This window comes from Schistocerca serialis, chromosome 3 (assembly GCF_023864345.2).
Source record: "Schistocerca serialis cubense isolate TAMUIC-IGC-003099 chromosome 3, iqSchSeri2.2, whole genome shotgun sequence".
NCBI lineage: Eukaryota > Metazoa > Arthropoda > Insecta > Orthoptera > Acrididae > Schistocerca > Schistocerca serialis.
In genome coordinates, this window is record NC_064640.1 from 611,401,840 (window position 1) to 611,417,144 (window position 15,305).

General features: G+C 39.3%; 1 protein-coding gene across 1 annotated transcript in view; it reads left to right on the forward strand.

The window, feature by feature from the left end:
- The window catches only part of LOC126471040 (voltage-dependent calcium channel type A subunit alpha-1), a 380,574-nt gene that overhangs the window by 91,203 nt on the left and 274,066 nt on the right, over positions 1-15,305 (forward strand). Inside the window, exon 8 of the mRNA XM_050099107.1 lies at positions 10,388-10,503. Within this exon, the coding sequence (XP_049955064.1) occupies positions 10,388-10,503 (116 nt within the window). The remainder of the gene's footprint in view (positions 1-10,387; positions 10,504-15,305) is intronic.

Consider the following 15,305-nt stretch of genomic DNA (forward strand, 5'->3'; position numbering starts at 1 on the left):
GCTCCTGTATGTTTTCTAATGCCATCTGTCCATCTTCCAGTCTTGAAATCCAGCAGAGAACTTGCTATTCATCTACCATCCATTCATCTAGATACATTTCCAACCCATCTCCATTTCATTTCCATTATGATCATAATTATGTCTTTCTGTGCTGACTGTTCCCTTTTCTATTTGCTTGTTGTCTTGTCTCTCCCAGCAATGCCAGACTTACAGGGGTTGGACAGATGTTTGGAAACACCAAAAACTCAACACACTACCATGCCTAATATGGTGTAGGAAACCCATTAACTTTCGAAACAGCTTCTAGTCAACACAAAAGCAGTCTTGGACAATGCAAACTGTGCAGACAGGGGCCATGTTGTCTTGGGACACAGCATCACCATTGGGGAACAAACACTGTATCATGGGATGGACCTGATTAGCCAGAATGGTCACACCAAAATAGCCACATAATCCTTGGCAGTAATGTGACTTGAAGAATACCATGGTATTGCAGCCCATATCATCATTGAATTTCCACCAGATTTCATTCTTGCCATGTGAACTCAGCCAGATGTTGGAAACAGTGTGAAACAAGACTCGTCAGAGCAAATGACTTTCTTCCATTACTCGATAGTCTATGTTTTACGGCTTTGGCACCACGTTTTCCTGTTACGGGCATTTGAATCACTGATTGGTTTTGGAATTTCAGCTAACCCTGCAATTCCCTGTTTGTGGAATTCGCTTCATATTCTTTTGGTGGCAACAAAATTTGTGAGTGCAACGTTCAGTTCTGGAGTGAACTTTGCAGCCGCCATCCTCTTCTTTTTCATTATGATCCTTTTCAATGACTGTATGTCATGATCACTCAACACATACTTTCATCTGTGTTGTGACGTAACAGATGATATTTCCCTGCTTTCCCTGCATGTACTATAAATCCTCGATATGGTGCTTCCTGAAACACCGAACACATACTTTAGCTCCAACATACTGCACTCATCACTATGCAGAACACTGTTCTGAGCATGACTGACACTTGCAACATATTAAGGACATTGTACAGGTGCCGTTCATGGTTATATACAACAGCACAACCTTCATGCTTAGTTAGCGTCTGCATTTATGTTCAAGCATGCATTTCATGCAGTGTTCCCATATTTTTGTCCAACACCTGTACATCTTTCCAGTAACTGCTGAGCAACAAACAACTTTTGAATGATTTTCACATTAACTGTAAAAACACACTGGAAGTTTTATTTTGAAAACCTTATTTGGTTTAGGCTACCTGAAGCACTCCAGACCAGTTTTATTTTTCTGTCTGTTTCCTTTTTTGGCCATCCTGTCGCCTGTGATAAGCCTTATTCAGCTAATCTGAAGTGCTCTAGACCAATTAACTTTCATGTTCATTTCTTTTGTTTTTGATTTTATCATCTGCCCTAAATCAACAAACTCATCAACTGGTTTTATAGCTTCATTGATTCATGGTTAATTTGTACTATTTTATTCTTGATATGTCAGTTATACATTATTTTAGTCTCATTGTAATTGATTTTCAAAGTCATCTGCTTTCATACTTTATTTAATAAGTTCTTCCATTTATTATTGTATATTATCTGCACTAAAGCAAATAGTATAGTGTCAGTCATAAAACAAAGGTGACTAAGATATCTTCCATTAACTTCTTTCCTTCTCTGTTTTTCTCAGTTTGAAGGTACAAAAACTTCCTCTATGATTGCTGAGATTGGTTTTGAGGCTATGGAATCTTCTGGTTTGACTCCTCTTTCAATTTGGAATTTTTCAGTGCCCTGACAAAGTTCAATGGGAGCTATTGCATTGATGTATGTACTATCCAGTATAATGCCATAGACTGAATCATTACATCATTTCTCAATGGTTATCAGTAGCAATTTAGTTGAAACTGAGTATAAAGCTTTTTCAAAACCATGAATCCCAAATGAAGTGGTAATTCATACTCATTTCACTGTTCTGTAATTTTGTTCATGACTTGCAGATTGTCCTTTGTACTATGTCAATTTCTAAAGCCAGCTTCTCCCTTTGTGTGATTGGAACCCAATGTTCTTTGTTCTGTGCAGTTTTGCTGCAGTTGTAGTGAGTATCTAGTACACTGCATATATGAGACTGTTCAGGCTTTAGTTTTTTATGTCTTGTCTCTCCCCTTTCTTGTAAAACAGAACAATTACAGTTTGGTGTAATTTTGGGCAACAGCCTTCTTTCACAAACATTCTGTAAACTATTTAGCAGATACCTTATATCTGTCTTTTCCTCCATCTTTAAGCATTTCTTTTGAAACACCGTCACCCAGTGACTTCCCTTTCTCCATACTACAAATGGCTTTATTCATATCCTTTTGCATTTTATCAGGAACTTCATTATTTTCATAAGTACCTATCTGTTTTTCTGATCATCTCTTTCGTGCAAACCTTTAAAGGAATCTCAGAATTCTTGAACAATTTTCTCTCTGTAGTTTGTCATCGTGCCAGATGTTATATTACCTTATGAAATATGACATCTACCCAGCATAAACTTCCATTTCATCATCTTCGTACAGTTATTTCTTTACTTGTTTCATTTACTTAATTTTCTTAGTATCTTACCACTTTGTCTCAAATAAATATACAAATAGCGTTGTTTCATTAAGCATATTTAATCATTTCCTAGTTATTGTTTATTTGAAACTCACCTTCTCTTAAACAGCTGCTTGTTTCATTTGAGACTTTCTTTTCACTTGCCTGCTTCATTCATGCATTCACTTTTCCTGACTGCAGATATTCTTTTGTTAAATAATTGCTGCTTCCGTCTGTGTTTGTATAACATTCTTTCTGCCAAGATACTGAACATGTTACCTATTTTAATGTTGTTTACCTTGATATTATTAATAAATGATCATAATATACATTTATGACTTCCTGCCTGATGAGTCTCTGTTTAACTATATATCTAACTGTACTCTGTATTGTATGAACCTGTGATCACTTGCAGTTTGAAAGCAACCATCACATCCTGCACAGTTTCATTTTTCATTCTATGTGGAACTTTTGGAACTCCATTTTTTGTTTCCCTCATATGGGAGAATGTGTTAAGCATATACATGCTGTGTTTCTCAACAAATTCTATTAGTATATTAAAACAAATTCTATTATTATATGACTTCTGTCATTTCTGGTGTCTTTACCATTGAAACTTTTATATAGAAGGAATTGTTTGTTGTGTATCTCTTTTTAGCCTTTATTTTGAATTTACCATTTACATCAATTTTGTCTTCTTTTCTCCATCTTTGCCGTTTTTGAATAAAGAAAGCAGAAACAACTCTTCAGGTGTCAAAGTATCTAAATGAAGATGCTGTAACTTACCAAATGAGAAAGTGCTGGTATGTTGATAGACACAATAAAAAATGCACAAACACACACACAAGTGTTCAAGCTTTCACAATCCAAGGTTGCTTCATCAGGAAAGAAGGAAGGAGAGGGAAAGAAAAAAGGATGTGGGTTTTAAGGGAGAGGGTAAGGAGTCATTCCAATCCCGGGAGTCATTTGATACTTCACAGTTTCTTTTGCCACTCTCTGATCATCTCTTGAAATAGTAACATTTCTTTGTGTATCAAACAGTCTGTAGCCATCTGGAGCATAGCCAACAGAAGTGCATGGGTTACTTTTTTCATCTAGATTCTTCAAGCAGCCTGGATTTTTGCCAAAATGTCTTGATCCAAAAGTTGGAAGTCTTAGTAGATTGTGGTCTTTTGCCAAACCACTTTCCTGCAGGTGTAACATTTTTTATTGATTTGACTGATTGTCCATATAGATCTTTCTTCAGTTAATTACTATTGCCTTGTTCATTATTGTCAGATCTAATTTCTCTGCTTTCTCATTGAGTTGAGGAATATAATTAATACTACAGTCCAGCACAGTTACTTTTCCTTCACACTGCTTCACAGCTGGTGTACTCTCCACCTCCACCTCCACCTCCACCACATCTTATTTTTGACAATTTGACATTGAACAGATTTTCTCTTTCCAACACATATTTTCTTATAGATCTTGCAGCCTCTGACGTATGTCTTAACAAATAGATTACACAAAAATGAGTGAAGTCATCCAATACAGTCTTGTAGTATCTATATCAACTGAATGTTGGAGGATCTGTCTCTCTACACAGATCAGTTTGTATTATTTAAAATGGTCATGCTGCTCTCTCTCTCTCTCACAGTAGAAAATGGATATTTTGTTAGCTTAGCTCTCAAACAAGCTTCATGCAATTTTTCTGATGAGAATAAACTATTAGGTACTCCATCACACATTTTCTTTGTCTTTGAAGTATAAGTTATGTCTGGATTACCTTGCTTCTTTTGCCATTATTGGTTTTCTCCATCTGTCAATAATGGTCACTTTCCTGGTTCAGTTATCACTTCACACAATCTCTTTCTTGTTTTTGGTCCTTCTAAAATGAGTATTTTATCTTTATAGATTTAAATAGAATGTTTACTAAAAGCTGTGCAATTTTTTCAGTGATACTATTAACAGACATTAGATTTCTACTCAGTTCACAAACATACCCCACATCCTAGAGAATATGGCATTCACCCACAAATTTTCCTATTGCTACTATCTTCATTGATCCACCTTGATAGGCGACTTTCACAAAACTACCATAATCTTCCACCTTTTTCAATTTGTCCACATCATTACACATATATCCTATACATACACTATCAACAACTATGGTCATTTCTTCTTTCTTGCTACTTCTTCTGAAATCTTTTATACAAGAAATACACTGTCTTCTTTCTTTTTTTCATTGATGTCTTCTTTCTTGTTCTCTTTAGTGATGACTTCTCTCTTCTTTTCTTCGGTGATTGCTTCTTTCTTGTTTTCTTGAGAGATATCTTCTTTCTTGCTTCCTTCAATGACTGGATCTTCTTTGATGTCAACTGGGGTGAAAAGTACTGTTTTTGCATTGTCTTTGTCCTTAAAATAATAAAGGTCTTCTTTATGGTTTGTCTTTTTGCAGTGAGGACAGGGCTTGAAAGGTCTTCTTTATGGTTCTTGAATTCTATTTTTGTATTTAAAGTAGCATTCCATTATTCTTTGATTATTTTTCTTGTATATTGAACTGTGTTATTTGTTATTAAGCTTCTGACTTTCTCCTGCAAAATGGCCATGTTCACCACAGTTGTTATAGATTAGATCCTTTCTTTTATCTTTGTTAAGATGAACATCGAAGGCAATACTATCTTCTTGATTATTACCTTTGTCATTCCTTTTCTTTTTTGAGTCTAGCGATTAGATTTTCCAGTCTTCTCTCCTGTGGGTGATGAATTCTATGCTGGAGAAAAATGATTGAATTCACTTGGCAAAACTTGGGTATCATGTCTGACATCTTTCCTGACTTGAAATGATTCAGTTGAAACACTATATTCTCTAGAGCACTTACATTACTAGCCGTGACTCTAGTTTCACAGTATTTGAAACTATAATATTGTTGAAACAACTGCACAGTTCTTTGAGAAGTGTCTTTTTTGCATATTACTTTGTGTTTATTGTACATAGCCTTGGAAGTTTCACAACACAACACATGTGGCTTTACCTTTCTGTCAGTTGTCTTCATTGTTCCTGACACGAATACCAGGCCATTCTGCTGCTTACAGTTCGCTGTTTCAATCATACAGCCTGCAACACAAAAGTGATGCATGACACATGGTTATAGGAACTTTCATTCATCAGTGCCATCTATTGTGGCAACTATGCATATCAGGACACGTGTTCATAGGACCCTTTTCTCCTCCATTTCCAGTCAGGAATCCGTCCCTGTAATTTTTCTGTTTTGTTAATGTTCACCCTGTAAAATGTTTTGCCTTGCTGTCCCATTGTTGCCATTTATATTTTTTCTTCTGTGTGACATATTTCAAATAATTCAGTTTCATCCACAATATCATACAGGTCTTGCGTAGTAAACAGTATTCTGATTTTGACATCATCCCACACGTCAAAAATGCTGCTGTCATCAAGCAGTTTTATATCACAAAATTCATCACTTTCCTGGGACTTTTTAAGTATTTTTCTTCTTTTCAACATTTATTGGTTGTTTTTGTGATGTTTCTTTACTTCTGTTGAAGCCATACCAAATATACAGTGCCCCCCTCCATACTAGCCTAAAATACTTTGATACATAAAATCACATTTTAAATTATTTCTGCTATTTGTGGTGCACTTTAAAAATATAGTTTTCTGCTGTACTAAAAAGTAAAGTTACTTTGTACAAAGGTAATTTCTTACAAGGAAAAGAACAAAATCTAAAACTTTTATAAGATTTAGATTTAAATGTGCTGTGGATCAAGGCTGATGGGTATTGTACTATTTCTTTGTAACCTAAAACTGGTGACGCACAAACTCTGGAGCTGTGTGAATGTTGTAGATTTCATTTTGCTAGAATAGAATTTGCAACAACTCTAATAAGATAAAATAAACATGTGGGAGAGTGACAGTTTAAGATTAACAGGAAAATAATTTTGTTCCCTCATTACAATGAATGTAACATGCTGTGATGTTACTATCAAACTTGTCAGTGCTATTTTACAACACTATTTCACAGATGAATGTTAAGTACCAGATATACTCAGTTTCTTTCTCCATCATGTTATAAATTTGTGAAATGTTTTCCTTTTTGTTACCAATTACTTCTTCCCAGATTCTTGCTGTTAACTGTACACACTAAGCAAAGCAGTAAAATACTCACTGTAGGCATTTTGAAAACTTTAATAAGATAATTATAAATACTGACTAAATGATGAACTGGTTATGTAATACAGTTCAGTAAAAAGCCAGGTATTTAAGTATGCAAGTAGGCACTATGTATGGGAGCACACTGACGATCAAGTTATTTAACTACATTTTTTTCCTCAAGATGAGAGCATCTGGAAAAGTATTGATGTCGTTGTGTCAATGACCCAGTTTTTCTTCTGATGTTGTGAAGCGTTTTTACAGGGCATTATGTAGCTATGATACTTACAGTGTCTTATTTACATTTTGAAAAGAGAGGACTAGTTTTATGTTTTTCAGTGGTTCTGGCATTGCAAATATAATTCATTGTGAAACTTCCTGACAGATTAATTCTGTGTATAGTGGACTATGCCTTCATCCCAGAACTTTGTATTTTGGACATTGGTCTTACCAACTCAGTTATCCAGCCATAACTCTCGAAGGGCCACAAAGTAGGAGAGAGCGTTATAGTCAGTGGCGGCCACTGAGGCATTCCATTGGCAGTGCCAAAAAAACTTAGTTTGGTAGCACTGAATCTATTACGGAATTTTGTCGATAATTCATATATTTCATAAGATATTATATCAAACAAAATGTATAGGGAAACAGAAATAAACACTTATTACAACAGCACCCTTTTTATGCACAGAAAGAGTTATATATATTCCTGGAGAACATGATAGCAAGTGTTTGCATGAGAGAGAGAGAGAGAGAGAGTGAGAGAGAGAGAGAGAGAGAGAGAGACAGAGAGAGAGAGAGAGAGAGAGAGAGAGAGTGTGTGTGTGTGTGTGTGTGTGTTTCCATGTCTGCATGAAATATAAAATGTAACACTAACTTTGAAAATTTCTATCGCACATACGCACATGAGCACACATATGAACAGCGCAGTTCTTTAGTCCTCACAGGGTATGTTGCTTGAGGCATTCCCGACGGACATGTTGTATATATGGTTCTCGGGCGAGACGTCGGATGTCATAGTGAAAACTCCACAATATTTCGTCAGCGCAACTGGCCGACATCTTCAGGTGTGACGAACACACTGCTAAGGCAGGACCAGGGCTCCCCATTTATGCCAGTTTTAGGCAGGAAGTGCGCATGCGTGGAGGCACCAAATTCGATGGCCAATAGCGACAATATCAACTGATAGCTGGAAGGACAGTAACGCCACCTACAGGATGAAGAACCAAATACTTCGGCGCATGCACGGAGGCTGCCGCCGCTGCTCTGCGCTGCCATCGGCAGCCCCAGCGACCTCTGTCGGAAGCCGCAACCAGTACAGCGCGTCTACATAGGCGCCTTGATTATCCTACCGTTGTCAACAGAATATTTATGTTGCTGGCGAATCGTCGTCCGTCTTATGACCGAAAGTATTCCTCTCTGCTCGAAGCGACTTCAATATGGCCAGTGCTGGATCCCATGCTGAACTAAGCTGAAAGCCCGTGTCTATGTTTACAAGATTCGTCGAGCTACACATTTCCACTGCTTCCTTAATAACACTGTCCCAGTATGAACTCGCCGATGCGAGAATTTTTGTATGTAGGTAATTCATAGAATGTCCTGTACTGAGACAATGCTCGGCCACTGCAGACTTTTCTGGTTGCTCCAGACGAGTGTAGTGTCGATGTTCAGTGCATCTCTATTCTACAGTGCAACAAGTTTGTCCGATGTACGACATGCCGCAGCTACAAGGAATCTCGTAAACACCGGGTCTTCTTAGGCCATGGCTGTCCTTAGACGAGCCCAAGAGAGCTCCGAGTTTTGCCGGCGGACGAAAAACACCTTTAACTTTATGCCTCTTCAATAGTCTTCCTATTTTTGAAGAGACACTGCCGATGTATGGCAAGATGACCATTCCCCTTTGTTCTTCGCCATCTTCCACTTCCTCACGTTCGGTACCCGCTTTGGTTGTAAGGCACGGCGAATCTCCCGTTCGGAGTATCCATTTTGTTGGAAAATGGTATGCAGATGGAATAGCTCATTGGATAAGCTGTCTGAGTCTGATATGATTTCTGGACTGAATGTACTGTATCAATTTTTTGTTTGCTGCTGCAGATTCAGATTTGGGAGTGTTTTTTATCTGAGAGTCCTGTTACTAAATGGCATTTTTAATAACTCATTTACTTTGTTCATGTTTGCTATTTTCACAGTCAACTGAATTTTCCGTTACAGATAACACTGTGCAGACAGCTGTATACGGTCAATTACCTGACCTCACAATAACTACATGTCTGCACAGGACTGTATTACACAAACATAATAAGTATAAATAGAGATACTACACCTTTTCTTGGAATACCAGTATTGAAAAAATCCCTCTTCGTTTCAAAATCTAAGGGCATAATTATATTCAAATTACATATAGCTGTTTATAATGATATTTAAGTGTATTTTTTCTGTATTTGATTTAATTAAGCATTAATTAGTGTTTAGGAATGCATAAGCATTAACTTGCAGAAGGACTGTAAAACTGAATTTCTATACATCTGCACCCTCATAATTTCTAACAGGATCATTAGATGGCAGATCATGCTTCTATAGGTCCTGCACTTTACTGCTCTCTGGCAGAAGGAATGTAAAGCTCTGAGTGAGACTAGTTGTGGCTTCACTCAGCCGTAAGAAGCATGAAGAAACCAGTGACAGAGCTTTTCACACAGCGCTTTATGAGAGCAGATGGTGCCAATCTGCTGTTGGCTCCAAACTTCAGAAAACTACCGCGAGAGCACACAAGGCAAAATGTGCCTCTTCAAATTAGAAAACATGTACTCCGAAACAATGTTTTATGCACAGTTCGCACAGATTTCTCTTTCTTTCTTTTTTATACAAGGGGTGCCATGGCACAGCGGCACTACCTCAGAAGCTGCCCCTGGTTATAATTAAAACTGGGCAGACTGTGGGTCAGGCCAAACAGCTCAGCTGTTAATAGCAATGCCCCTGAAAGGTAAAGTTCTGTGTTTGAATTTCAGTCTAGCACACAGAGTGAAAGATTCATTCTGGGTCATTCCATTTATAAAATATGCAAGAAAGTCAGTACTGCTGCCAGTGAAGAGTACTGATATCCCACAGTTTTTCACATTGTTTGCCATTCGTTAAACAATCATTGATGGCGTTACGATCGTGCAATAGGTATGAACTAGTTACATATAAACAAGTTACAATTTTGTGAGATACATTAAATTGATGCCCTTAAAGCTTTCCAGTCACAGATGTGTGACGTTCTTATATTGGCACTATGAAATAACCTCCTTATTATGCCCATAACTTTGTTGCTTTTAAAAGTTAGTTGACATTTCCTGAAACCTGTTAGTATTATAATAATAAGTATTATCATTCTGTAGCTCTGCAGTACCAGTATTTATCCAAATATTTTGATTTATGATGTTGCTATTTAAAGTCTTGTAAAAAGAACTGCTTTCAGTTCCTTGTACTACCTTTTGTACTGCAAATACTGAATCTGTCTTGATGAAAAGACATTGAATAAGATATTGTTGTTCTAGTGACTTAATTTTGTGTATAACTGTATGCAGTTCCATATAAGCACATTATTTTAACACCTTGCCATAGGATGTGGTAAGACTGCATGACTTACTGTAGTTCCCCAGTAGTTACTGCACCAGTTTCCTTTTCCTTACCAGAGAATTTGCCAAGGAGAGAGAGAAAGTTGAAAACCGTCAGACGTTCCTGAAGCTGCGTAGGCAGCAGCAGCTGGAACGTGAGCTCAATGGGTACGTCGAGTGGATCTGCAAGGCAGGTGCGTAAGACCTATTTTTATGTATGTTTATAGTTGATGTGTCAGAAAAGTGAAACAGTTTTTTACTTTGTCTATGAAAATTTGTGACAATGAAGTTGGCTGCAAGTGATACCTTAATGAAAACCAGTGAGAGATAAATTACTGTATGTAAACTGAAAATAATATGACTTTTTTAACTTTTAGAATAGATAAGTGTCAGCAAGGGAATATATTTGTTGCTGTTAACATCAGACCATCAGATAACTGGTTCATGAGAGACTGAAGGAAGTGCACTATAAATTGTCAGCTCAAAGAGGGCTTTCAGCATACTGAGCAATGGATAGAAGTTGAGGACCAAAACACAGACTGGGTAGCATATAAGTAGATCACACGATGGTTTGGTCTATGATCCATATATTAGGATTGTCAGTGAAAGCTAACACCAGAAGTTCACAGTGACAACCTCTTCGTGAATTTATCATTTAATTGCTTTGTCACCACTTTGACTGTGCGACCTACTCAGATCCAAGTGCAAAAAATACAATTTACGACCTACTTTTGCTACTACTTACTTTCTACCTCTAGAGTGGTATTCCAGCATCCAAAATTAGCCTTATGTCACACCCATATATGCACTTCTCTCTTAGATTCATACCTCTCCCGTCACTCCATGCACAAAATTTGTCCTGTCAGTATATTTCACTGTGTTGTATTTGAAAATATATTACTTGACACACACAGAGAGAGAGAGAGAGAGAGAGAGAGAGAGAGAGAGAGAGAGAGAGAGAGAGGGGGGGGGGGGGGGGGGGGTATATGGTGGGACTGAATCTGCTAAAACAGATGGTTATATCTATGAGTATGGGGTTTAGCAAATTGTTTTACATATTTCCCTGTAACAATTATTTGCTGCTAATTATATACAGTATTCATAACAGTAGTACAGACTTTAGAGAATTTTCCTGATTCATGTTTATCATTATTTACTATTATGTGGAATAAGTCAACTGCTGACCATAAAATGGTTCAAATGGCTCTGAGCACTATGGGACTCAACATCTTAGGTCATAAGTCCCCTAGAACTTAGAACTACTTAAACCTAACTAACCTAAGGACATCACACACACCTATGCCCGAGGCAGGATTCGAACCTGCGACCGTAGCAGTCCCGCGGTTCTGGACTGCAGCGCCAGAACCGCACGGCCACTGCGGCTGGCGCTGACCATATATACGAGTGATTTACACTTGTTTAGTACTTAATTTATGTTTTTGTTATTCTATTGAAACATACATATCTCTTCAAAAATTTCATGATGTAGTATAGAGAATTGTGAATAAGGGTAACAACTGAACAATCAATGTAAGCCTCCAAGACCTTCATCTAGTCCCAGAAAAACTATACAGAGATTGAGAAGCTGGTTTTGTTACCAGACACAACATAGAAAACTTCCATATTTAACATTATTGTGCATGGATTCACATGACAATGGACTGTAAGCCCTTCTTGTCCCTTTTTGTTCCACTTTGCAATATAACTGATGAAACCAAACAGTACTTGCAACAGTGGGTGTGACTTCTCAGTACCTACAACTAGGAGAGACATTTCAAACTGACCACAAGCACTTGAGAGTTGTTACATTATTGCATTTCTTCATAGAACTCTATTCTGTATTCAATCAGCATAAAGAATTATGTTTACATGTAAACAGTATGCTACAAAATTCTTGAAATTACTTTCTTACCATTGCAGTAACAGTTTCACAAAAAACTGAGGGGTATCCCACTCTCCAGCAGATATTGTGATACCTTTAGCAACCTTATATGTTTGACACATGCTGCTGCTTTTTCTCTGCATACTCTCTTCAGAATCTACCACCACCTTTCTCCAACAGTTTGCTTGGAGCCATGAAAAGAATACTTCATGGTTCCCCAAAAGCTTACAAGTTACAATTTTGTCTCATCCACTGCAGCCAATCAACAATGACCTGCACTAAGAACCTGGACTGGTGACATGTTTCTCAGTCACAGATCAACAGGGACAAAGTCTGTGACTATGGGAGGTGTGCAGAAAATCGGGAAGCTCCTGACCATCTTTGGCCTCCATGCCTAAAGCTCACAATCCTTGGTACAGGATCTATATTGACTTTGCTGGTCCATTTTTATATTAATTATGACAAACACATGTTCGTGGTTGTCCTATTACTCTACATGTAACATATTTCTGCAACAAAATTAAGTAATGTCAACTAAACCAGAATACTTTGTCCATTCTTTAACTTTATGACAGGTTTTACTAAAATCTCATCTGCTGGCATTTCATTGTTAGTCTGTAAAGATAAGAGAGAAGTAGTGTGAATAGCCTTGATCACATTTTAGCTGTAAATATTTCATCACGTTTCCATTTTATGAGGGCATGCTGAAAACTAAGGCCTCTGAATTTTGTATACTAGTCTCAATATTAGTTGAAGTATTACATGTGATGCACATTACTCGGTTGACTTTCCTGCGTCGCAGGTGCAAGTTGCAGCCCTCTGCTTCTTGAGGGCTCCAAATTGTAGTGTGTGACATGGCAGTGGGTAATGTAGTCAGTCCATGTGAAACAGCATGCTGTAATCAAGTTTCATGAATTTGAAGAGTTTGCCCACACATGGAGCACCCTATGCTTCAGCATGATAGTGCCAGACCACACTCAAACACTGCAGCATCTGCAACAATCCAATGCCTTGGGCCTTGGGTTGTCTGTCATTGATTGTTCTCCATGCAGTCCCAACTTGGCCACATCTGATTTTCATCTGTTTCCAAAACCTAAAGAAAACATTTTAAGGACTTCACTTTGATAGTGATGAAGCAGTGCAAGCAGAGGTGAAATTGTGGCTCTACCAACAAAGTCAAACATTCTGCGGTGGCAGTATCAACAAACTGGTGTCTCATTAGGAGAAATGTATTTGTCTCCAGGGTGACTGTGTAGAGAAATAAATATGTAAACATGAATAATTAAGATGTAATCCCCCCCCCCGGAGGTTTGGGGGTTAGAATAGGCCCGTGGTATTTCTGCCTGTCGTAAGAGGCGACTAAAAGGAGTCTCACACGTATCGGCCTTTATGTGATGGTCCCCTCTTGGGTTTGACCTCCATATTTCCAAATTTTTCTGAAGAGCAAGCCAATTGGGGAAGGGCACCTTACATGGTGCACTGTGTCCATCATGCATTGAGATCTTTTGCCTGATTTCTCATCGTCGCATTGCAGTCCCGCTCATTCTCCATCTCTTGGGGTGCGATTTCTGCCATGCACTGTGCAGTGTCACTTTCTGTGAAGACGACGACCATGGACTTCCTTGCACCTAATATCCAGCACGGTAGCCAGTCGGTTGTGGTGGGGCCACCATGTACCCTGTTGGTGGTAGCCCCCTGACAACACGCAACACGGGGATCGCTCTGCTGATGCCTGTGTCGTTAACTCCCCATGTATGCCAAGGAGTAGATGCCTGTCTCCCTGGGGCATTGGGACTCCTGGCAATGGCCATCCTGCCAGGTGGCCCTTCCTGAGGCTGGGTGGCGCCCATGGGGAGAAATACAATCCAATATCGTTCCCCTCCTTGGCCACACTGTGGGAGGAACGAAAGGCTAAGGATGGCAGCGAGACTTATTTGCCCCATTTCCTAGTTTGAATGAGAGCTGATGGGGAGTCTTTAATGGCGACGAAGCCTCAGTTCTTTGTAGAGCATTTAGAGGACAAGTTTGGGTAAGTGGAGGGCTTGTCCAAAATGCGCTCTGGGTCAGTTCTGATAAAAACAGCGTCCTCTGCCCAGTCATGAAGGTTACTCACTTATGGCAAGTTTGGGGATGTTTCAGTTACTATCACACACCATAAAAGCTTACATATGGTAAAGCTTAAATATCGTCCAGGACATTATCTTCCACAGGGATCTTCTTTTATAGTCTGATGATGAGCTGCACATCAACTTAGGGTGACGAGGTGTCCATTTCGTCTGGCGCGTCCACCGGGGTCCAAGGGATAATCAGGTTGCCCCCGGTGCCTTCATCTTGGCCTTCAAGGGTGACACATTACCCGAGAAGGTGAAGGTGATGGTCTACAGCTGTGATGTCAAGCCATATATCCCTCTCCTGATGTGGTGCTTTAAGTGTTCTAAGTTCGGCCGTACATCTTCCCGCTGTGCTTCCAGCCTCATATTTCGAGATTGTGGTTGTCCATCCCATCACAATACTCCATGTGCCCTGCCTCCTATCTGTGTTAACTGCGGAGAGCACTATCCCCCTTGCTCGCCAGACTGTAGGATTATACAGAAGGGAAGGAAAATAATGGAATACAAGACACTGGACCGACTGACCTACACTGAGGCTAAAAGGAAATTTGCACAGCTCCATCCCATGCACATGACAACATCTTACGCTGCCACTGTCACTCCTGTTACAGCTCCATCCATTGCACAAATTACAGTCCGCTCTCAGAGCTGAAAGACCACACCTGCCCCCTTGATGGTGGGGGGCACTTCCCTCCCTGTTGCTCCCGCACTACCTACCTCAGGAGCAGCACCCGCCCAACCATCGGGGACATCCATCCCCACCTCTAAGCCAGAGAAGCGTAAGTCTTCTTCGGCTTCTCTCACTAGGAAGGGGTCCCTTGGGTCTCTCCCTTCCCAGATTCCTACCAGTGGCAAAGCAGACACCCGCCAGTGGTTGAAGAAGCCCCAGGTAGCTGGTTGTAGGGCTTCGCAGTCCTCTTCAGTCCCGGAGACTAAATCAAAGCAGCCCTCCCAGCTAGAGCAACCCAAGGAACAGCGCAAGAAATCAAAACCGAAGACCCCT